The 26089-nt window shown below is 33.6% G+C and overlaps 1 protein-coding gene across 2 annotated transcripts in view; it reads right to left on the reverse strand.

The window, feature by feature from the left end:
* LOC118180151 (uncharacterized) overlaps positions 1-23661 on the reverse strand; it is a 54051-nt gene extending 30390 nt beyond the window's left edge. For both annotated transcript variants that reach the window (XM_085811725.1, XM_085811724.1), the window contains exons 1-3: positions 23506-23661; positions 16883-16968; positions 4905-5051 (exon numbers count right to left, since the gene is read on the reverse strand). In XM_085811725.1, the coding sequence (XP_085667851.1) occupies positions 4905-5051; positions 16883-16968; positions 23506-23548 (276 nt within the window). In that variant the 5' untranslated portion in view covers positions 23549-23661. The remainder of the gene's footprint in view (positions 1-4904; positions 5052-16882; positions 16969-23505) is intronic.
* Positions 23662-26089: the final 2428 nt, after the last annotated feature.

Consider the following 26089-nt stretch of genomic DNA (forward strand, 5'->3'; position numbering starts at 1 on the left):
AAAAACAAAAACAATATCTTTCTTTTTTAAACATGTATTTTGTAATTTTGTGTACACAGTATAAAGTTTAATATTTGGAATAACCAGGACATCGGCAATTCTTAATTTTGGAAATTTCCAGATTTTAGATTAGTTTAAATCTAGAAATGACATGCAGACGTGACAACATTGTGACTTCACTTATTGTTCAGGTCAGATAGAAAATTGCTAACCCCCTCAAACCTACTCAAAAACTGAAAGAATTATCAATTCATTGCCATTGTCCATAACGCCACACCCTAACCAGCAAGCGTTTGAAAGTGACATGCCTGCAGGGAATTTCAGTTAGTGGGGAGGAAAATCACATTTTTAGCACACTTGTCTTCTTTTGTGAAGAATTAATTTCTCTATTCCTAGGTTTTGTCAGCAGGAAAGACAATTTTTCTCAATATTTTAATTTCATTTATACATTTATTTAATTATTGGATTAGTGGCCTGGGGGTCTGGATATTAGATCATTCCAGACACCGGACATCCAGACTTTATGTTGTTACGATATTTTCTCTTCCTGCTTCTGTCAGTTGTTACGTTATATTAGACGTTCGTACGGGATTCATAGATTTGGAGTGAATAACGACGACACTTGATGAAGTATTGAAACACACTTTATTTAACCAATATTAATCAGAACAGCTCCAATAATACTTTTTACAGTCATTGAAAATCTACTATAAACATGCTGGAACAATCAGCAACACAGCCTTCACACTGTCAGGCAATAACGATGGAGGCAGCTTCCTGCAAAGCATCCGACTCTGCTTTCCGGAGTACAGCTCCCGACTCTGCATGGTCGTTCTCGGAAATCCTGCATACTCTCGAGACTCTCCACACAACTTGTGATGCACTCGACAACACATGAGCACAGCTCCCGACTCTTCAGTTCAGTCGTTCCCGGAGCTCAACACGCTCTCTTGACAATGCACTAACCGCAATATTCTAAGAGACTCCTTCGGTGCATTCGACGACCCACTCAGCATTCGTGGCCCGGCTGTCAACTCGATCGAGTCCGCACGGCTCGCTAGACAAGGCGCACTCTCAACCTGACTGCAGAGCAGCAGGGTTTATACAGCTTTCGGCTTGTGTTCGAGAACATTCTGGGCTAAACTGGTAAGAATTTGTTCCAGAAAATTCTCCATCTGTCCATGGGATATCGCTAATTTTGTCACCAAATGGGTGATTTCTCATCAAATGTGGCAACCCTGCCCTCCTTTACCATTTTATGGCAACCCTAAAACTACTTTGTGTGGAAGCCATCTTACTGCACCTGTACATTTCGTAACACTGCCCCCTCCCAAGGACTGCACGTCCCGGGCAGTACAACCCTTGGTCAGAAGCCAAATTCAATACAGTCAAAAGTCGTTAATCCGGACTCGTCGGGACTTCGGTGATTCCGGATATAGATCATCAGTTTAAATCTCGTAAGATGGCATGCAGAAATTCTAAAATTAAAAATATGAAACCGTACTTTATGAAATAAAGAACAATTATGATCTAAAGGGTATCAAAATTTAGGAAAAAAAAGCTTAATATTTATTTGTTTACTTTATTAAACATTTCTTTCAATATAAGTTGTTTAAGTTGCTTCATTTTATGAGATAATACTTTCTCTTTAATTGTATAAACAGACATAATTTCTTGTTCAGTTACAAAGTTCCGCTGTTCAAGTCCCGTAATTGCTGTGCTGAGAATACCGACTAACTTGTCAATCGAAATTTTTTCGTTTTCACTAACCTCTCTGTCACATTCTTCATGTCTTTATCCATTTTTTGATGCAATTTCACTTTTTGTTTGATGGACATCGGAACATACTTTCGTTTTGTAGATCCTTTTGGGAGCTCCAGTATCGGAAATTCTATTTGACATAATCAAAAATTCAAGTTTACTTTTATAAAATTGCTCTTACAGTCTGCAAAAAATAATAAGCTGGAAATAATTCGAAGATTAAGAAACAACGCAATCATCAACATTAACTGAAATAAATAATTTTAGCATATACCGTCCGTTATACATAAAACGTGCACACGAAAACGTATTCTGCGCTTGCGCACACACATATGTGCAGTCGTAAATGTGTTACGTGCACGCGTAAAACGCCTATGCGCATGCGTCAACGCGGCGCACGTGCAGAAAGTTTTTAACTTTGAGGTCCGGATTAACGACTTTTGATTGTACGAACAAAACTTTATAAAACAAACAAATAACATAACTAAAGAAACAAATATTTACACTATGTACAAGTTATATACACAAATTAAACACATAATTTTAAATTATACAGATTAAAGTTCTGAATGAATTTCAGTCTCAGTCTATTTACTAAAATATACCCAGGTTAATACTTTTCCACTGCAGTTCTCAGATATATTTATGTTTTGCATATCACATTCTGAAGATTCAGTCCTTTCAGACTTTTCATCCACAGGGACATGTGAAACAGTTTGTTCACCACTCTGTAGTTCATTCACAGCAAACATACAGTTCACCTCGGTATTTTTAGCAGCTGGTACATACAGTCAAAAGTCGTTAATTCGGACTCCCATAATCCGGAATAATCTATAATCCGGACCTCAAAGCTACAAACTTTCTGCGCATAAGACTTTTACGGCTGCGTACATGCGCATAATACGTTTATGCATGCGCGTTTAATGTATAACGGACGGTATAAGCTAAGCTAAAATTATCTAATTCGGTTAATGTTGCAGATTGCATTGTTCCTTAATCTTCGAATTGGATCCGGCTTATTATTTTTTGCAGACTGTTAGAGCAATTTTATAAAAGTAAGCTTGAACTTTCGATTATGTCAAATAGAATTTCCGATATATATTTACTAATATGTAAAGGATCTACAAAGTGAAAGTATGTTTCGAAGTCCATTAAACAAAAAGCGGAATTGCTGCAAAAAATGGATAAAGGCATATTCTTCGTTTCTCTAACTATTCCGAAATCTGCTTACCAATTTCACGCTGCTCTGCCGGGGGGGGGGGGACGCCGTGGCGCGCAATGAATTGGAAGTTGATCTGTCAGCACTATCCTTATCTTCAGGGCAGATGTTTTTATTTTGTTTGGCTTATAATTCTTTACTAAATGTAGTGATTTAAATCAAATTCCTCTTCATTATAAATATCACGTATACAAATCAAATAGTTTTCTGGTTGCAATTTTCTAATTTCGGCTCTATGTAATGTATGCTTTACGCATGCGCGCGTTGAAAGAAATGTTTAATAAAGTAAACAAATAAATATTAAGCTTTTTTTCTTTTTTGTACATTTTTATACACTTTACATCATAATTGCTCTTTATTTCATAAATTACGGTTTCATACTTTTAATTTTATAATTTCTGCATGCCATCTTACCAGATTTAAACTGATAATCTATAATCCGGAAAAATTGATAATCCAGAACCGCCAAAGTCTCGCTGAGTCCGGATTAAAGACTTTTGACTGTATATATGGAAAAATATCCAAAAAATCACAGATTTTATTTAACACAACACACAATTAAAAGCTAAGGTGCAAAGAGGCAGAAAAAAAGAACAACACATTAATGGGACAGAAAACATTTTACTGAAAGGTTGTACTACAACAGGTGTTTGAAATTACAACTAGAAGTATGTCTGGCAGGCCACACAGCAGTGCTGCATGGTATTTCTTACATTCTGGAAGATCCCTGGCATGTCACATATACCCCAACAGCTACAGATACTCGAGCGACGAGGTCATCAAATAAAGAAACGGGAGTCTCATACACCAAACTATTCATGTGACCCTAGAAGAAGAAGTGCATACATGACAGGTCCGGTGACCTAGCAGGCCAATGAATCAGGCCACCACGACCTATCTACCACTGTCCAAAGGTTATATCGGCATATATCAATCATGTAATGTGGAGAAGCCAATCATGCTGGTATCACATGGAGTAGTGCAACAGAGAGCAATGGAAGAACATGTGCTGTGTCAAGATGTTCGGGCAGGACTTGTTGCAAGAAGATCAGGTATGCCCTGCTGTCTAAAGGACTGGGCAGATGGTACCATCCAATGAGATAGTCTCCAAGAATGCTGGTCCAAAACGCTGACTGAGAAACACTCTTGAAACATTCCTGGTACAAGTGCCAAGCGACGTGCATGTTACAATCGACAGCTCTTTCACAATCAGCATGTCGACCAGTTCATCATTTCAATACGCGTTCATCCTACTACCTCGGGAAGCAGATCGCAAATGACGACTTCCAGCAGAATCGTTGTTCACACAATCTTCCATTCAGCACCATCTACCCCAAAACTGCTGGGAGGAAGTTTCCAGAATGTAAGGAATTTCATGCAGTGCCACTGTAAGGCCTGCCAGATGAGTTTTAGTCATCATTTCGAACACCTGTTGTAGTACAACCTTTCAATAAAATGTTGTCTGTCCCATTGATGTGTTGCTCTTTCTATTCTTTTTTTTCTGCTTCTTTGCACCATAGTTTGCAACAACGGCATTTGCAATCCTACATTCCTATGTGATTACGAGTTGCCTCTGTACCCCCTATACACCCTGCAAGTTTGTCAGTCTGTATACTGTATTTAAAAGATTATGTTTTTAAATATATTAAAGTTTTGAGAATAAATTTGCTATATTTCTTTCTGAACATTTTATAATTATCCTCCCCACCCACATAAATACTGAATTTATCAGATAATAAAATAATTACACATTATAATGCATAAGATTCTTACATTTTTAATAAAAGAAATTCAAATCAAAATCAGATCTAATTTTAGATAATAATTTAATCATATTTCTATATCCATCTTGTAAAAATGTCCGCCCAATTCTTATATAGAAACACATATACACAGAGTAAGAAAGGGGAAAAAAAAAGGATACATTTTGTGCCTCTGACCAATTAAGTTGCTCTGTATATATTCCAGCAAGCATTTCAAGAGACTTGACATGAACAGGGTCTATTCTTAATATTTCAGTCAGTTTTAATATGGCTTCTTCATAGCTGAAACTATCAATTGCTTCTTCTGCCTGAGTAAAAATATAGAAAAGTAAAAAATATAAATATAATAAATATATGTTAATCAGACTACCCACCATGATTTGAAAAATAACCTGATTTATCTGAACATATTTTTAGCCTAATAAAAATGTTTTTAGGTTTTGTGAACTTCTCTATAAATGAATAATTGGAATGAGGTAGGAATTGGAATGTGATCTATCAATTTTATTTAATTATTTATTTTTTAGGAAGTGTCACTAAAACTGGTTTTTGTTTTAACCATTTCTTTTAATACCATCAGCAGTAACATTAGTACCATCTGTAGACTTGCCAGTTTTGCAGATGATATTAATACTCAAACAACTGAATTGTGCTGGAGGATTTTGAAGACAACAGAAAGCCCACCTGTTATTCTGGAAGTATGGTAGAGGGTATAAAGCATCCTTTACATAACCCAACATTAGACAACTCATATTTGTTCTTTTCTCTGTGTTCATTTGTGCACAACAAGCACAACATCTTAATTTTCCAACTATTGGAAGATGATTCCCAACATTCAGGAGATTCTAAGTAAGCTTTTTAACAGAGCTGTGGAGTCAGAGTCATGAAGTCGGAATCGGAGTCGGGTAGATTTTTAGGTAAAAGGTGTTGAAGTCGCTAAAAAACATGTCGACTCCGACTCCAGTTTTTGTTGAACAGTTTGAATTTGAAATGAAATAGTGAACTGAAAAAAATTAATGACAAGTTGAGTTATTATTTTTATTTATGGACTACGTACATTAATAAACAGTTATTTTCTATTTTATTGACATATTAGTAAATATATATAAGGGAGCAGGATAAATGTGATATTTGCCATTATTGATTAAACTGATTCATTTAGTTACTAATCTCATTGGTCAATTGAGGTAAGCAGCAAGAACTCCCAATATTGATGCCATTCTTAGGAGGTGTAGGTGTGTAGGTGTATTGAGAATACGGCAAAGCACACTAGGACTATCTGCCTAAGGGGAGGGATGCCTTCGTGGAGGACTTTCTAAGGGAAACTGGCTCGTATACACGTTACACATGGGGAAAACCACGAAAACGCCCATGCAGCCAGTCCGTTCGCGGGATTTGAACCTCGGGCCAAACTACCAGTGTTCAGCGGTTTTTTGCCGTGCGGTAAAACTGGGATGGTGGGCCCCCATTCTTAGGAAACGAGAAGGAAAAGAAGCAATGCAATGGAAAAGTACATATTTGATGATATAGTGGTTGTTAGGATTAAGAACGTTTTCAGAAGATGTAAATAACCCTAACTTTTCACTAACAGAAAGACTGGAAAGATCTTGCAGAACTGGAAATCCTTCTTTCAACATCGTATATAGCCACAAAAAAGCTACAATCTGAAGAATTAACAGGAGACGAGAATGTTAGAAGATGTAGATAACCTTAATGTTTCACTAACAGAAAAACTGTGCAATGATCTTGCAGAACTAGAAATCCTTCCATGGCTTTCGTCTATGGATGCCATTTTTGGGTTGCTGCAGATAAAACGATGATATCTTGGCTCGATGATTTTTAACATTTTTATTTAACACTAGAAAAAAAGATATATATTTTAATACACGTTCACTGATAAACTGTCACATTGATTACAGTTTGCACGATAAGCATTTTTATAGTTAGCAAGCCCACGTACGTAAAAAATCATTAAAGTGAAGCGGAAGAAAAGGTGAGCGCGTGCTTTACCGACGGCAGCCAGGAGCAGAGTAACCAGTCCGAATTTTTCCCTAGCGGAGAAGAGGGAGAAAACTGGTAGCGCCCTCTCTTGGGCCAGTGGACAAATAATAATAAAGAGTTCTCCACACTTCTTTCAACACCGTGTATTGCCACAAAAAAGTTACAATCTGAAGAATTAACAGGAGACGAGAATGTTAGAAGATGACCATAACCTTAACATTTCACTAACAGAAAGACTGTGGAATGATCTTGCAGAATTGGAAACTATTCTTTCTATACCATATATAGCCACCAAAAAGCTACAATCTGAAGAATTAACAAGAGACAAGACTGGAAAAATGCGATGTTTGTTCTTTCTGAAATGGAGGGTTTATTGCAGAAGGAATTGTTTCCTCAATGGAAGAAAAGAGAAACTAGTTTGCTAGACAATAAGATCACGCTGGGTTCAATATATGTAGATCCAAAACGCTGAATTTTGTTGGATGACAAACAAATTGAAAAGGCAAAGAAAGCCATCTATGAACTTTCAATAAGAATGAATTTATTTTCAGAACAGCTAGTGTATTCAAATCAGGACAGTCATACTGCAGATATTGCAACTGAGTCTGTATCATCTTCTTCCACTGATGAATTAGTTTTTGATATTTTCAGAACAGATAGAGTATTCAAATCAGGACAGTCAAACTGCAGATATTGCAACTGAGTCTGCATCATCTTCTTCCACTGATGAATTAGATTTTGAGAAATATTTGGATAATATTGAAAAGGCTAAGGCAAAGCAAATGAAAGTAAAGAAAGAAGATATAAAAATGAAAAAATACAAACAAGATTTATTTACGGCCTTTCAAGAAATAGATATTGCTCTTGCAAGACCCCTCTTTTAGAACTTACAAAAATCTACCCTGAAAAGTTACAGGAAGTAGCCGTAACAGTAACAGCTCTTCTTCCTACTCAAGTCAGAGTGGAAAGACTCTTCTCAATTCTGAGGTTTATCAGATCGAATCTATGGTCCTCTAAAAAGAAGATCTTGCCGAAGTTTTACTATTTCTTAGAAATTACTAATGCAAGTTTTCCCATTTCATAATAAATGCTAATTAATATAAAAAATTTGCTATGCATCAATTTTTATCTGTAGCATCTACTACTTTTATATTAAAAAATAAGCTGTACCCATGTTTATATGCTTACATATATATGAAGGAATCAGAGTCGGACTCGGTCATTTTCCCTACCGACTTCCACAGCCCTGCTTTTTAACCCAACATTAATTTTTTAACTTGTAGTGGGGCATATGGGTCCCAATATGCGTCCCAAAGGGTTAATAAAAGTGAAACTTACATTTTGGCCCTGCTGCATGACGTTTGTAATGTACACGGCCAAAATACAAATAGCCCTTTTAAGAGTCACTCCTGCTTTTGTTTTGCGAAATTGAAAGGAATTTAATGGAATTTTAAAATTTAATAGATTATTAAATTAATTAATGGAATCATTTTCCTTTATGTATTTTGAATAATATAAATTTACTTTCACAATTCAAAATTGCTTTTTAGTAATGCTATTTAAGAAATAGCTAATTAAAAGCAGTAGATTTCATACTACATTGCTACCAAATAATTTTTTTTTCAGTCTTCCTTCTTCAATTTTACAAATATTTACTTAAAAATCTCGAGTTTTTTTACAGTTTAGTACAGAGTCTATAAGATATTTTTCGTGCCTTCTTAGCATGCCTTTGTGGTGTAGTGGTCGGCACATTCAGCGCATTATTCGACAGATCCATGGTTTGAGTCCCGGCGAGGGTATTGCTAATTTTTCATGTCGCCTGCTTCGAAATAACCTAATGTATCTACAGTGGTGCCCAAACTAAAAAAGGTAGTGGATGATGATTCTCTACCACTAGAATTTGGCAACTGAGGTCCCTAATCCCTAGTCGTCCTTTAAAAGGGAGAGTATATAAGGTATTTCTCCCACCTTCTTAGCATCCCTTTGTGGTGTAGAGGTCAGCACACTCGGTACATCTCCTACACCACGAAGTCACCGGAACTTAAATCAACAAGTCTCAGATGAATTAAAAATACATAACTGTCTAGTTCAATACTACATATCTGATAAATGGTTTTCTACTATGCAATAAAAAATACACAACCATTGAAGTTATATGTATAAGTATATAGTATGGATAATACAATCAAAAGTTGTTAATTCGGACTCGTCGGGACTTCGGCAATTCCAGGATTATAGATCATCAGTTTAAATCTGGTAAGATGGCATGCAGAAATTATAAAACTAAAAATATGAAACCGTAATTTATGAAATAAAGAACAATTATGATCTAAAGGAGATCAAAATTTACAAAAAAAAACCAGCTTAATATTTATTTGTTTATTTTATTAAACATTTCTTTCAATGTACGTTATTTAAGTTGCTTCGTGAATACCTACTAATTTGTTAATTGAATTTTTTTCATTTTCAATAACCTCTGTGTCACTTTCTTCACTATCGGAAGCAAATTATAATGACGAGGAATTTGATTTAAATCATATCAAAAACAGAACACATCAAAATGAAATACTACATTTAGTAAGGAATTATAAGCCAAATAAAATGAAAACATCTGCCCTGAAGATAAGGATAGTACTGACGGATCAACTTCCAATTCATTGCACGCCGCAACGTTTCCCCCCCCCGTGCCCCGCAGAGCAGCGTGAAATTGATAAACAGATTTCAGAATGGTTAGAGAAACAAAGGGTATGCCTTTATCCATTTTTTGCAGCAATTCCACTTTTTGTTTGACGGACATCAAAACATGCTTTCGCTTTGTAGATGTTGTGTAATTTGAAGAAAAAGGCTAGAGGGCGCTGTTGCTCGCTTAGTTGTAGAGAATAAAGTTTGTTCATGTTGAAGGCGGCGGCCTAAGAATACGCTCTGTATATAGTAATTAAAATATTGTCAAAAATGAAAAAAAGTTAAAATTAGTAAACCCACTGAACCACCATCATCTGATTTGGAGATGCACAAAATTATTAGATGGTGCATCGGCGTAAGGAATTAAGGCTTTGTGAAGATTTTAGGTGTTCGATCCAAGTGTTTAGATTTCAATGGATATTTCATATTCAAGTGACAATGGAATTCCAAATAAAGGTAGGGAAATCTTAAATTAATTATTTAGTGATTATTTGTAGTACATTAGTAAGTATTTATTATTGCTGTCGTGGGTGTATTTAAATTAAATAAAATGGAAGAGAAGTTAGATAGATTGAAACGTAAACGTTCCACATTGAGATCGTCTGTTACTAGGTTAATTAAAGTGATTGAAGATAAATTAAAAATTGAAGGGGAGGAAAATTCGATTAAAGAATTACGAGAATTGTTTGAATTATTAACCGAAAAGAAAAATAATTTAAGAACGCTTGATGATGAAATACAAGAGTTAATTGATGTTAACTTAATTGAAGAAGATTGTAGTATAAGCAAAGAATACAATGACAAATGTATAATTGCTTGTAGTCAAATTAAGCAGTTTCTAGGTGCGGTTACCGCAGTACCGCCAGCGAGGAATCCCCAAAGTTCTGATTTAAACCAGTCTTGTGGTAATGGAATTTTGCATGTAAGTTCCAGTTCTAGTGGGAGTAGTACGCTGAAATTACCAAAATTAATGATTGATAAATTTTGGGGAGACCCCAAACAATGGAATGAATTTTGGAATAGTTTCGAAAATTCGATACATAAAAACGAAACGCTTTCAAAAATACAAAAATTTGTATACTTAAAAACATTCTTAACGGGACAAGCTTCGAAGGTTGTGTCAGGCTTTGAGTTAACAGAAAGTAATTATGATAGTTGTGTAGCATTACTAAAGGACAGATATGGTCGAAAAGACCTGATCATTAATTCATTCATGAATAAAATTCTCAATTTAGAAGCTGTTAAAAATTCTGCTAAGGTAAAGGCTTTACGTAAATTATATGACGAATTAGAAGTTTCGATTCGTAATTTGGAAACTTTAGAAGTAACTTCTGGCTCATATGGACATTTATTAATTCCAATATTATTAAAATTAATTCCGGACGATTTAGTTTTGGAATTTAATCGGCAAAGAGGATCGAAAGATAAAGTTGAAGTTTCAGAATTAACACAATTTATTAAAACGGAAATAGAATGCAGGGAAATTTCAAATCTAGTATTAAGCGAAAGGAAAAATCCTGTGCCTCCGCGAGTCGATCAATCAAAATATGAAACTAGAAAATACGTAAAAAATACACCCACGGCTGCATTTCATACTGCAGTTAACCGAAAATGCATCTTTTGTGATAATTTGCACAAGTCATTTAAATGCGAAGTGAATGTTTCTGATAAATTAAAGAAACTAAGATCCGAAAACCGCTGCTTTTCTTGTTTTAAAAAATTCCATACATCAGAAAGGTGCAGAAATAAAACTAAATGTAATAAATGTGGCGGTATGTATCACAATGAATCGATTTGTACTAATAAATCCCTTGTAAACAAAAAGTTGGAACAAGGTTATTCCAAAAACGAAACTGAATCTCTGACTTTGCATTCTGAGGAAAGAAATAAAGTTCAAAACTTAAAATTGATTGCTTCTGTTCCTCAAGGTGATAATAATAATGACTGTAATGCCAGGGAAATATTATTACAAACTTGTACAGTTTATGCTTGTTCTAAGTATAAATCAAAATTAACTAGATTAATTCTTGATCAAGGCAGTCACAGATCCTTTATAGCGAAAAAATTGGCCGACCATTTAAAACTTACTCCAATCCGTTATGAAAAACTTTCTGTTTATTCATTTGGTGCGACTAAGGCAATGAATCATTCCTATCCGGTCGTTGAAATCGAAATTCAGAATTGGAAACAAAATAATAAAATAAAAATTGAATGTTTGATCTCGGATGTTATTTCCTCGGCGTCCATCAGTGTGCCTAGTAAACAAATTGCAGACTTCATGGAGCATATGGGGTTGCAGATCGCCGATTGCGCAAGAAAAAATAACATAGATGTTGAGATATTAATTGGAGGGGATTAATTCTGGAATGTAGTTTATTCTGAAAGAATTAAAATATCTGAAGGGTTGTACGCAGTCAGTTCTGTGTTTGGTTGGGTTGCCGCAGGAATCGAGAAGAATAAAACAAACAAAAATTGTTCTGAAAATTTAGCGGTAATGACAAACACTGTTGTGTTGAAAGATTTAAAAGGTTTTTGGGAATTAGAACATATGGGAATTAATGATTCTGATGATTATTCCGATATTGACTGCGAAATAGTAGACCAGTTTGAAAGAAATTTGCAGTTTAAAAACGGAAGATATGAGGCAAATTTAATCTGGAAATACAGTCCAAATAATTTAGGAAATAATTTTGAGGTAGCTAAGAAACGATTCGCAAACCTTCACAATAAACTAAGTAAAACTCCGGAGATTTTTCGGGAATATAAAAATATAATTGAGAACCAGATATTAGAAGGAATTGTGGAGGAATGTCCAAATAATGATACAAATTTGGGATATTTTATGCCGCACCGAGCAGTCATACGACCTAGTGAAACTACTAAGGTAAGAATTGTGTACGATGCTAGCTCAAGGACAGAGGACACGAATTCGTTAAATGACTGCCTTGAATCGGGACCTAATCTAAATCCAAATATACTAGACATTATGTTAAATTTTCGTAAGTTTAAGATAGCGTTTTTTGGAGACGTTGAAAAAGCCTTTTTGATGATAGAAATTGCTGAAGGTGATAGAAAATTTCTAAAATTTCTTTGGTTTAATGAAAATAATGACTCCTTTAAGATTATGCAAATGTGTCGCGTAGCTTTCGGTTTGACTATATCTCCTTTCATTTTGGCCGCCACTATAAAATATCACATTCGAAAATATAAAGATAAAATGCCGGACAGTTTCCAAATGTTAAATTCTTCTGTCTATGTCGATGACCTATATTTTGGAGCAGGAACGGTTGAAGATGCATATCGGTTATCCGTAGATGCGGTTAACATATTTAAGGATGCTGGGATGAATTTCAGAAAATTAAGAACTAATTCTAAAGCATTAAACGATTTATGGGTCTTAAATGGGATTAAGGAATCAGATAACAAATTAACTACTGAATCGAATTTCTTAGGCATGATTTGGAATTCCATTGAAGACGATATAAAGTTAAATTTAAAAAATTTAATTGACTTTTCTACTGGAAACGATTTTGCTACAAAAAGGAAACTTTTGCAAAGCATCGCCCAAATATACGATCCTTTTGGATTTATTGCACCCTTTGTTATTCGGGCAAAAATTATTATGCAAGAAATCTGGTGTTCCGGTTCTGACTGGGATGAGGTCCTTCCTGCAGAGATTAAGGACAAATTCAACATTTGGCGGGAGGAACTTAATGATTTAACTGAAATATCGATACAGAGAAATTTCTTTGATGACGATCCAATGAATATAAGCCTTCACCTATTTTCGGACGCTAGTCCTAAAGCATATGGGGCCATCGCATATTTCAGATATTGTACGAGTGATTCTAAAATTAAAACTTCCTTTATCATGTCGAAATGCAGAGTTGCACCTTTAAGAGCAATCACGCTTCCTCGTTTAGAGTTAATGGGAGCACTCATGGCTGCTCGAATGTATAAATATTTGAAAAAATTGTTTGGTGATTTAATTGAGGATGTTTATTTTTGGAGTGATTCCGAAATCGCCATTACTTGGATTAAAGGTTCGCCAAATAATTGGAAACCATTTATCGCCAATCGTGTTACAGAAATACAGAGTATATGCAACAAAAAATTGTGGAACGATTGCGAAGGGAAACAAAATCCTTCCGATTTACTAACTCAAGGAATTAGTGCTCGGTCACTAATTAAGAATGATTTGTGGTGGCATGGGCCACACTGGTTACGTTTTCCTATTGAAAACTTTCCAAAACAAAAGAAATTAAAACTAAATTCAGAATCGTTGGAGTTAAGAAAAAGTATTATTTTGACTGCACCTGTAATTAACAATGAATCCCCAATTTTGCATATAGAAAAATTCAGTTCTTTAGGAAAATTACTTCGAATTACTGCCTATGTATTTAGATTTATTGGGAGGCTTCGGAAAAGGTCTACAGAGAATGGACCTTTAAGTGCTTTTGAGATTAAAGCAGCTGAACATTATTGGGTAAAAATTACGCAACGAAAATCGTATCAAGCGGAAATAATTAAGTTATCAAATAAAAAATCAATTCTCGATTCTTCCATCTACTCCCTTAATCCAAGGCTTGATGAGGAGGGAATTCTTCGGTTGAAAGGTCGCATTCAATTTGCAGACTGTCACGAGAATTTAAAACATCCTATTCTATTACCCTCAAAATGCAAGTTTACCGAGTTGATCATCACGGACTCGCATGAAAGGGTATTCCATGCTGGAGTTAATTCGACACTAACTCAGATCAGAGACAAATATTGGATCATTAAGGGAAGACAGCGTGTTAAGACTATCATCAGAAAATGTGTGATATGCAAACGATATAGTGCTCGTCCTGGGGTACAGGATATCGCTCCACTTCCTCCAGACAGAATCCAAGAGGCGCCTCCATTTGCTGTGACCGGGTTGGACTTCGCCGGTCCATTTTTTACGAAAGACAGGCAAGGTAAAGTTTACATGCTGTTGTTAACGTGTGCGGTCACTCGTGCCTTACATATAGAGATAGTAACTGATCTCAGCACTGAAAGTTTTTTGCTAGCTTTCCGAAGATTTTTAACTCGCCGAGGACTGTGTACCACCGTGTACTCCGATAATGCCAAGACTTTTAAAAGAGCTGATAAAGAACTAAAACATATTTTTAAAACTTTGAGTGACTCATCTGTGAAAGAATTATTTTCTGCTAGAGGCATAAATTGGAAATTTATTATTGAGAGGGGTCCATGGTGGGGAGGGTTTTGGGAGCGTATGGTACGAACCATAAAATCCAGCTTGCGAAAAATTATTGGTCGAGCATCCCTTACTGTGAAAGAGCTTGAAATCCAGGCAATGATTAATTGTAGACCAATTACCTACGTGTTTACCGATCCCAATGAACCTTCTCCACTAACGCCCTCTCAATTTCTGGTTGGTAGACGATTACTATCTCTGCCCTGCTAATCAATTAACATCCCAGAAATCTCTGGACAATAGGGCAAATTTTGGAATTAATGCCAGGCAGAGATGGTAAAATAAGATCTTGCATAATTAAAACACCTACTGGTACCTTAAAAAGGCCTATACAATTGTTATATATTATGGAACTTAACTAATGTTTGTATTTTGTATTTTTAGGTTTGATTCTCCTTACCTTGCTGATAGGTATCATTTAATGTTTTGTAAAATTTTATGTGCTTATAATTATGTATGCATGTGTTATATTTAACCATTTCTCCAGGATTTATTGTCGAAATATTAATTGAATATTCTAGAATATATTATTGAAAGATGAACTCTCCACCGAGTTCAGGTGGGGAGTGTTGTGTAATTTGAAGAAAAAGGCTAGAGGGCGCTGTTGCTCGCTTAGTTGTAGAGAATAAAGTTTGTTCATGTTGAAGGCGGCGGCCTAAGAATACGCTCTGTATATAGTAATTAAAATATTGTCAAAAATGAAAAAAAGTTAAAATTAGTAAACCCACTGAACCACCATCATCTGATTTGGAGATGCACAAAATTATTAGAGTAGATCCTTTGGCAGCTTCAGAATCAGAAATTCTTTTTGACATAATCGAAAGTTCAAGCTTACTTTTATAAAATTGCTCTAACAGTCTGCAAAAAATAATAAGCCGGATCTAATTAGGAGATTAAGGAACAACACAATCTGCAACATTAATTGAAATAGATAATTTTAGCTAAGGTTATACCGACCGTTATACATTAAACGCGCATGCATAAGCGTATAACGCATAATGCTTTTACGCATGCGCAGAAAGTTCGTAGCTTTGAGGTCCGGATTATAGATCATTCCGGATTAAAGATTTTCGACTGTATCTGTTTTTCTCATAATGGGACTGTGGAGTCTGCTCACTGATGAAGAAGAAAGCATCGCATTTCTGCAGAAATACAGCATTTTGCCCAACAGATAATGCAAAGATTCAGTCTGTAAAGATATACTTCTTAAACAACTGTACTTTATGGAAATGCAATGTAAGAAATTGCACGCAAAGTATTAGAATGCAGGTTGGAAACTCAATTGAAGATAACCGTACCTTGTTTGCAACAGTTATTTGCTTTATTTATTGTTCACCAATGTATAATGCTAAAAAGGGTGCAAGAGTCCTCCAGAGACCTTTGAAAAGGCTCTCATTTCATTCACTCAAGCTCCTTATAAAAAGAAGATATGCCTCCAGAATAAAGCTGAGTGCAACAAGTGAATCTGCGCATTTGTAATAAATACATAAAAATGTACAATGGTAAAATTTTGCATGATACTGAATTTATGCAATTATCCAACTTTGATTGGCAAAAACAGAAAGCTGGGGAAGACAACAATGCAGATGGAAAACACAGAAATAGTTCTTAAATAATCTAATTCCATTCCACCCAATATATACAAAAACAGTTGTGTCTTGACAGAAATAGTTTTCAAAAAAGATATTCAATTTTATATTATATTTCTAATAGATTACTGTATTTCTTTTAGAATTCTTAAGAGCATTGAAATTTCAAAAATGGCTCATGCCTTCACTTATTAGCTTGACAAAAAATAAGTCACCAAAAGGTTTCGTTCTCCAAAGTTGTCAATGAGTTTATGATTTTTTGATAGAGGGTGCAGATAATAAGAAGTACAAAAAAAAAATACTTTTAGACAATACATTTTTTAGAATTAATCTTGAGTTCATCATTACAAATGGTTTGTGTATCAAAAATAAATTTAATATATTTTCATGATAAATGAAAATAGCAGTAATAGTAAATAGTGCAAATAGCAGGATAAAGACCTGATTTCCTTTTAGAAGTGTGGGAGGGGGGATTTAAAAAAAATTTAGATGACATACTTTTTGTTTGTTAACAGGAATTTATCAAAATAAATAAACTAGCATAAAAATTTAACTAGACTGGTAAACAAATTACCTAAAATTTTATTAATCAAAAGCAAACATAAACTACATTATGGTCAGAACCTACCTGTTCAAGTAAAATTTCTAATTTTTTCAACTGCTGAGCATTTGAGGCTTCTGACAGCATAGCTTCTTCTGAAACTTCTGTTCCAGCTACAAAAAAGTTAAAATTACTACAATTATTACATACATATTTCTCAAAAATATTTTTGTACTTTCTGATTATCTGCAACCCCCAACCCTAAAAAACTATGAACTTGTTGAAGACTTTCAAAAGCATTTGAAAACTCACTGGCGACTGTTTTTTCACCAAGCTAATACACGAAAGACATTCAAAATGGCAGGCTAAGAATTCCATACAAGAGCAATCAAATAATAAAATTTTAAAATGCAAGAAATATCAGAAATAAAACACTTTCGAGAAATAATTTTTGTGTACATTGTATTACTCTCCCCATGTACAAAAAAGATCTATTTTCACTTAAAACAATCAGAGAATCGCACAGTTGAGGCTCTGTACAACTTCCATATTGCACACCAGTCAAAACAGGACAATGTTACACATGCAGGACATGCATACTTGAGTTGTCACATTGTAGGGTTTATATTTATTTTAACTAACATTTATTTTAAGCTATCTTTCCTGTCAAGCCTTTACTTTCCCCTAGAATTGACAATGCCAGAGTATGTAAATTGTAGTAGAATGCGCAGTATATTCAAAATTTAGCAGAAGTAAGTTGAGTTTAAATAGAAGGGAAATGAGTTTGTATGTGTGCTTCTTGAATCACGAGCTTGAAGGTTGCTAGGTAGAAATTTAAGAACCACGCGTTTCGGCCTGTGTGTCTATTTCAGCAGTTCGTTGAATCTTCAAATGCTTAATCAGTAAGTTTGCTGAATCTCAGCTGTATCTTAGAATGCTGTTTAGTTAGTTACGATTTTTAGAGCCTCGTAGGTAGGATCTCATTATTTATTCATCCTGTCATTTATTTTTAGTCTCACATTTCTGTTTTGTTAAACCGCCGGGTCGGCGTAGTTTGTGAGCATCAAGTGAACGCAGCTGTTATTTCTAAAGTGTAATAAAAAGGGATTTAAACCCTTCTTGCAAGTTTGTGTAATTTAAAATTCATAGCAATCACTACCACTGTTGCTGACAAGTTGGGGCCTCGCAACACTATAACATAAACATCTTTGGGTGACATCATGGGTTGCCACATATAATTTTCATGACATACTATTTAGCCTCACAAATACTTTTTCACAACTTTTCAGCAGAGGTGCAATAATCAGAAAGTAAGCACTTTCTGAATTTTGCCAAAATAGTTATATGGCAAAACACAATGTCAAAAAAAATTATGGTTGATCTTTACATTACGGTAACTGGTAGTTTGGCGACATTTTGGAGGCGATAAAGGTTACTACCTGGGACTTTGGTAATAATGTGAGCAGTACTGAGTTCCGATTACGCATTATTTTGTGTGGGGGAAATGAGAGATCATGGGATATGTCATGTGATATTAATGGACGAATTACGGTTCTTTAATCGGAAGAGATCATGGGATATGTCATGTGATTTTAATGGACGAATTACTGTTCTTTAATGGGGAAAAATCTGGGAATTTTGTATTTGGCTTTATTCTGTGTTGTGTGAAATAGTGTTTGTGAATTTTTGGATCCCATGGCCGTAAGTAAAGTGAATTCGAAATGGGTATTTAGTGGTATTGAAAAGGATAGTAAGAAATGTTTTTTAAGGTTGTGTGAGAGAGAAATAAACATGTTTTATTATGTTATTTATTTTACGTAGTATCTTGCTTTGAAAGATAAGTATGATTTTAAAGATTCTGAAAGAGAATGAAGAAAAGTGTATCCGCCAAGTAATGAAGATTCTGAAGGAGATTAGGTAAGTTAGTATTTTTAATTATTTTTATGCATTGTTGGAAATGTAAGGTGGAAAGGAATTTGGTATTATTGGGAAAATTGTTATTAGCAATGATTTAGTTTAAAGTAATTAGGATTGTAAGGTAATTTTTATTAATTGAATGTATGTGCTCATGTATATTTTAAGTGGTGTTTTTGAATTTAATTATATTTTAATGAAATGATAGTTATTTTGTGAATTTTATACTTGTAGGAATTTGGTGTATGTTTAAGTTGAAATAAATGTGCATGGAAATAATTTAAATATTTGATAATAAATATTTGTAATGCTTCATGTATGAACTCGTTGGTGACGTGTATAATGTAATAGATGATTTAGAGGTAAAAGTTTTTGGATATTTTATTTATTTTATATGTGGAAATGTTCATATTTGTAAAGGGTAAATACTTTTTCGCGATCATGTAATTTCATATATGTTCTTTTTACCGGGTTTAAAGATTCAGAAAATTGTCATGTATTTTCGTGAAATTTTTTTAATTTATGAGATAAAAGCAGTGTACATGGATATAGTGAAGAGTGTGCGCAATGCCATTTTTGTGCAATTCTGGGATGTTTTTTTAAGTAAAAATAAGTCGACGTGTACATGGTTCAGTGATATTTTAATGAAATGATAGTTATTTTGTGAATTTTATGCTTGTAGGAATTTGCTTTACGTTTAAGTTGAAATAAACGTGCATGGAAATAATTTAAATATTTGATACTAAATATTTGTAATGCTTCATGTATGAATTCGTTGGTGACGTGTATAATGTAATAGATGATTTAGAGGTAAAAGTTTTTGGATATTTTATTTATTTTATATGTGGAAATGTTCATATTTGGAAAGAGTATATACTTTTTCGCGATCAGGTAATTTCATATATGTTCTTTTTACCGGGTTTAAAGATTGAGAAAATTGTCATGTATTTTCGTGAAATTTTTCGAATTTATGAGAAAAAAGCAGTGTACATGGATATAGTGAAGAGTGTGCGCAATGCCATTTTTGTGCAATTCTGGGATGTTTTTTTAAGTAAAAATAAGTCGCCGTGTACATGGTTTATGTGTATGTGTTATTTTGAAAAACGCGTAAGGTGTATGGTATTGTGCACTTTTTCCGAATTTTGCAGTGAATATTTGTCATGATTAAGCAGTTTTGTTTGATAAAATTTCTAGCATAAGTGTAATTCGGCTAGTAGATTGTTGGAAGAAGTGTTCAGTAGATAAGAAGAAAAGAAACATGTCTTTACTTCGTGAAGACAAAATGGCGGCGGGGGAAAAAAAAATAGAGGGTTGCTGTAAGAGAGTTGGTCGCCAAATTTTTGCCAAAAAATCGCCAAGTTACCGTAATGTAAAGATCAACCAAAATTATTTATGTAGCAACCCAGGTACCAGTCACAAATGCTCTCCAAAGTTGACAAATTTGCAACTTTTCGATGAGGATGTAGATAAAAGTATAAAAATGAAATCTTTTTCATTAATTTAATAATAAATAAATCTTATTAATGATAATAGTAAATCAGTACATACTATAATTTTCTAGCATAGACTTTTCATTGTATTGTTAGTTTCGGTTGATCTTTGGATTATGGTAACTTGGCGATTTTTTGGCGACCAACTCTGCTACAGCAACCCTCTATTTTTTTTTTTTTTTTTTTTTTTGCCGCCATTTTGTCTTCACGAATTAAAGACGTGTTTCTTTTCTTTTTATTTACTGAACACTTTTTCCAACAATCTACTAGCCGAATTACACTTATGCTAGAAATTTTATGTAACAAAACTGCTTAATCATGACAAATATTAACTGCAAAATTGGAAAAAAGTGCACAATCGCAAACTCCTTGCGCGTTTTTCAGAATAGCACATACACATAAACCATTTACACATCAACATATTTTTACTTAAAAAAACATCCCAGAATTGCACAAAAATGGCATTGCACACACTCTTAACTTTATCCATCTACACTGCTATTTTCTCATAAATTACAAAAACTTGCACGAAAATGCAAAAAAATTCTGTGAATCTTTAAACTCGGTAAAAAGCACATATATGAAATTACCTGATCGCGAAAAAGTATATACCCTTTCCAAGGATGAACATTTCTGCGTATAAAATAAATAAAATATCCAAAAACTTTTACCTCTAAATTATCTATTATATTATAAACGTCACCAATGAATTCATACCGCAAACATTACAAATGGTTACAAATACTTAGTGTTAAATATTTAAATTATTTCCATGCACATTTACTTCAACTGAAACGTATACCAAATTCCTACAAACATAAAATTCACAAAATAACTATCATTTAATTAAAATATCACTAAACCATGTACACGTCGACTTATTTTTACTTAAAAAAACCTCCCAGAATTGCACAAAATGGCATTGCGCACACTCTTCACTGTATCCATGTACACTGCTTTTTTCTCATAAATTAGAAAAATTTCACGAAAATGCATGAAAATTTTGTGAATCTTTAAATCCGATAAAAAGAACATATGTGAAATTACCTGATCGCGAAAAAGTATATATTCTTTCCAAAGATGAATATTTCCACGTATAAAATAAATAAAATATCCAAAAACTTTTACCTTTAAATTATCTATTATATTATAAACATCATCAACGAATTCATACCTCAAACATTACAAATGGTTACAAATACTTAGTCTCAAATATTTAAATTAATTCCATGCACGTTTACTTCCACTGAAACATATACCAAATTCCTACAAACATATAATTCACAAAATAAATATCATTTAATTAAAATATAGTTAAATTCAAAAACACTACTTAAAATATAAATAAGCACATACATTAAATTAATAAAAATTAGCTTACAATCTTAATTACTTTAAACTAAATCATTGCTAATAACAATTTTCCAATAATACCATATTACTTTATTTACTCCTTACATTTAGAACAATGCATAAAAATAATATCCTCAAATAATTAAAAATACTAACTTACCTAATCTTCTTCAGAATCTTGATTACGTGGCCGATAAACTTTTCTTATTTCCTCCGTTAAATAAAAAGCAAGCGTATGTGCGCCTGTTTCAGGATCTTTAAAATCATACTTATAGTTCACATCAAGGTATCAGATAAAATAAATAACTTATAAAACATCTTTACTTCTATCTCGCAGAACCTTAAAAAAACACTTATTACTACCCCTTTCAATCCCACTAAATACCCATTTCGAATTCACTTTAGTTAGGGCCATGGGATCCATAAATTAACCAACACTGTTTCACACAACACAGAATAAAGCTAAATACAAAATTTCCATATTTCCCCCCTTTTCCGATTAAAGAACTGTAATTCGTCCATTAATGTCACATGACATATCTCATGATCTCTCATTTCCCTCACACAAAATAATGCCTAATCAGAACTGAGTACTTATCACATTATTAAAAAAGTCCTCGGTAGTAATCTTTATCGCCTCCAAAACGTCGCCAAACTACCAGTTACCATATTCCACAGATCAGCCTTAGTTTCCTTTCTCTTTTTCTAAAAAACTATTAATACCTTTTGTGGCATCAGTCACTATTAATAAAGAAAGTATCTAAAAGATTAAATATTATTCCATACACTTTATTAAAATATTTTTAAGCCCATTGTTGGTAATAGTGTATGCAGGTGATACATAATACTTTCCCTACAATTATTTGATTTTTGTAACTACCATGCTTCTGAAAACGATTTTTTGATTAAATGATAAGATTTTGTGAATTTCTGCTTAATATTTGCAAATTTAAAATATGAAAATTGCAATTAAAGCTATAATTGTACAAATACAGGTTAAATTTTAGAAAATTAGCCTGAAAAATATGGCCCTCTAAAACCCATTCTAGATTGAAAAATCATAGCATTCCAGATATCTACTGTTTATATATAGTGGCCTTTTTTTTTAAATACTTTTTCTTCCCACATAATTTTTTCCAAAATAATATTTCAGTGCAAAACACTGAAAAAAAAAGGTTTCATAAAATTCTAAAAATTATATTTACTGATATAAAAATGTATATTTCTCAGAAATTTTTTTTTATTCAATATTTTATAGTCACTTCATTCTTACAACGATGTTTTAAAATTGTTGTCCTTTAATCTTCTACCACAATTTATATGATGAGGACTTTTTCTTCACACTGTTTCTCTGCAATATTTTCATTCTTTAAATTTTTATTGGTGACTATTAAATCCTCTACATTATTGTATCTACACTGATAATTGTTCCATTTTCTTACTTACACTATCTTTGTGCGAAGGAGAAACTTCTTAAAACACATGCATGATGCAGTTCAAGTTAGTTATTTAAGAACAGCAGCGGAAGCAGTTTTATGATAAAGATTTTGTACTGTTTGAGTATTGAAAATTTATAATATTGAAAAAAAAAATTATTGCAGATAAATTTCATGCAGCACAAACAGAATATTTTATATTTCAAAAATTTATTTTATTACTAGATTATTCAACTATAACATTATGAAGATATAATCAATACATATTATACACACTTCAATATAGTCACAAATTCATAAAATCTGCTGCATCAAAACAGAAAAGTGCCATCTTAATAAAATGCGTGGAAAAGCTTAAGCGACTGATTTCAATCAGTTACTCAAATGTAAAAAGCAAATCCAAAACACAAGCAAAATATCAAAATACCATCACGTGTACCTCAACAGCCTATAATACTTAAAATTAATTTATTCTGTACTTGTAAGAGGCAATGAAAATCTGCATTTTAATAATTACCTAAGTTTTTCCTCTGTTTACTAGTTTTAGATGATCTAATCATAACAAATATATAAATTATTAAAGCAAGCAATTTACTTAGATAGACATTGGGCAAAACAAAAACTTTTTCCGGTTGCCGGTTACAGTGATTTGAAATCTTTAACAAACTTTCTTTTAAAAACTCTTTCTTTAAAAATATTTTTTTTTAATAAGTTACGAGTTTTAAGATAACAAACATTTTTTGAGCTCACCAGAGACCTAGCGGTAAAATCCTCTGAACACTGGTAGTTCGGTCAGTGATTTGAGCTCCGGCATGGGCATTTTCGTGGTTTTCCCTATGTGTAGCGAGGACACGAGCCAGTTTCTCTTTAAAAAAATTTCCTACACAGGGCATCCACGAATATCAGTGTACAGCCTAATGGTAGAGCACGTAATAAAATAAAATACAGAGAGATCTTCAGTAACGTCGTTCAAGAAGGTTCTATGTGAATGACGATTTTGATTCTTCTTCGCGAATTTCAACTTGATGATTTCTTTATAATGACTTCTTCTGGATACTGCGAACATAATTAATTCGGCCTGATATATGGATGCTGACCATTCAGAAATGAACTGCCTTTTGGGAGATTGTCCAAAATCGAACAGTGTGGTATAATATTTAATATTGTTGGCAGCACTAAAATTATACTACATTGAATGGCAAAAGTCATTGTTAGTTTAAATATAGTTCTTAAAATGTAACAATTGTTTTATGCCTATTAAGGTTGTTCTTAAGGGCCTCCCATCGACGATGAAGGAAGAAATAATCCAGGCAGATCTGGAGAGAAGGAAATTCCCGATAAGTTAAGTCAAGCAGTTTTCCAGACGAAGAGGAGAAGCTATCGAGAAACTTCCGATTTTCCTGTTGGAGCTGAGAGAAACGAAGGAAGGACGTGTAATTCATGTACTCAACAATATGTTAAGTGTTAATGTCAAGATCGAGAAGTTTGCCCCGAAAAAACGCATAATTCAATGCTATAGATGTCAAGAATATGGACATTCGTAACATCTTTGCTCAAATCCTGAGGATTGCTGCAAGTGTGGACAGCACCATAGAAGTAAAGAATGCCCTCTAAAGCCAGAAGAAAAACCTAAGTGCATCTTCTGCTCACTACCGCATGTGGGGGGTCTAGTCTGGACACCGGTCGAGATCGATATCGGAAAACCAGTCGGGATTCTCTTCCCACTGGACAGCAGAAGAGAGAGCGAGTCTGGCCCCTTCAAATACCGTCGGCGGAAAGTGAAGTGGAAATTCCGTGCGGAAGTGACGTTTATTGCATAGCAACCAGTCTATCTCACCCAAGGAGGTTAGAATACATGGAGATGGCGTCTCTGCTGTCGCAATACCAGGAGAATGAAGCCGGGGGAAGCAAATAAGCCACGCCTCGTGAGGGCAAGAAAACGCTTCCCTTACTATGTGAAGTGAGGTTAAACGTCAGCTTGTTTGAAGTTTTGAGTGTGTTTTCTGATTTCTTATGTGAAGACGTGAGAGGGTCATAAGGTACTGAATGGTTACATTGAAATAATGTCTACATTTCGGATTTCATTTCCATATAAAAGAATGTTTTTTTAACATGCATAAATAAGTAGAATAATTGAAATGTGCGTTTGAAAAGCCGTCAGAAAAGAGTTTGAGTATTTTCTCGGTGTGACGTGCGCGAAGAAACATCTATAATTCTCAGATTTTTCTTCAATTAATGGTTTGAGTATTATACTCGTAATTAACTGAGTTGTAAAAGCAAAACGGTAAGTAAACAAGGGAAGGGGGAGTGGTCAGCTCATCGTGGAAAAGAAAACGCGTTATTTTAAAGGTGCGATCATATTACATTACAAGTCATATTTTATGTATTTAATTTTATTTTCTGTTCAAGTAAATATTTAATAACAGGATTTAATTTGGGGTGAAATTTGTGGGAGTTTTAAAAATAACAATGCAGGATTTAAATATTATTTTTTATCATTGTTCATGCAATTTAATATTTTTCAAAACGTAAGTAGTATTTCTAACATGGAAAATTGAGAATTATACCTGTATATATTTAGAATAACTAAAATATAATCAATTAATGGTTTGAGTATTTATTTATTTATTTTCACAATACCTTTATTGCTAGCATTCATTAATGACAGCATATAATTACATAATGCATTTCTCATTTAACTCATTTTAATGGAATCAGTCCCTTTGTACATATATTTTCCCTCTGCATATCCTGATAATCATTAGAATTGATACAATTATCAGCACTTGCAGCCGTTTCCTTGGATATGTTTTAAACATGCACAGCAAATTTTTATCTAACTTTGAGCAAAGTATAATTAAATAAATGATAGTATATATGTTAAAAGAATATTTACCTTTGAAATGTAATACCGGATCCTGCTATTCTTCTATTTGTACAGCCGAAAGCGACGCAGGAATTTACCATTTTGGCAGGAATAAAAATTGCTTCTCGGAACAATATTTCAGCCGTCTACAAGATGATAGAAAATGTAGAAATAAAATGAAATGGCGGCAAAAAGTGAAGGAAAAAGCGCGCGAAGAATCCACGGTCTTTAATTT

This window comes from Stegodyphus dumicola, chromosome 2, assembly GCF_044657685.1.
Source record: "Stegodyphus dumicola isolate Sdum_Otavi_A_Nest chromosome 2, ASM4465768v1".
NCBI classification, from domain to species: Eukaryota; Metazoa; Arthropoda; class Arachnida; order Araneae; family Eresidae; genus Stegodyphus; species Stegodyphus dumicola.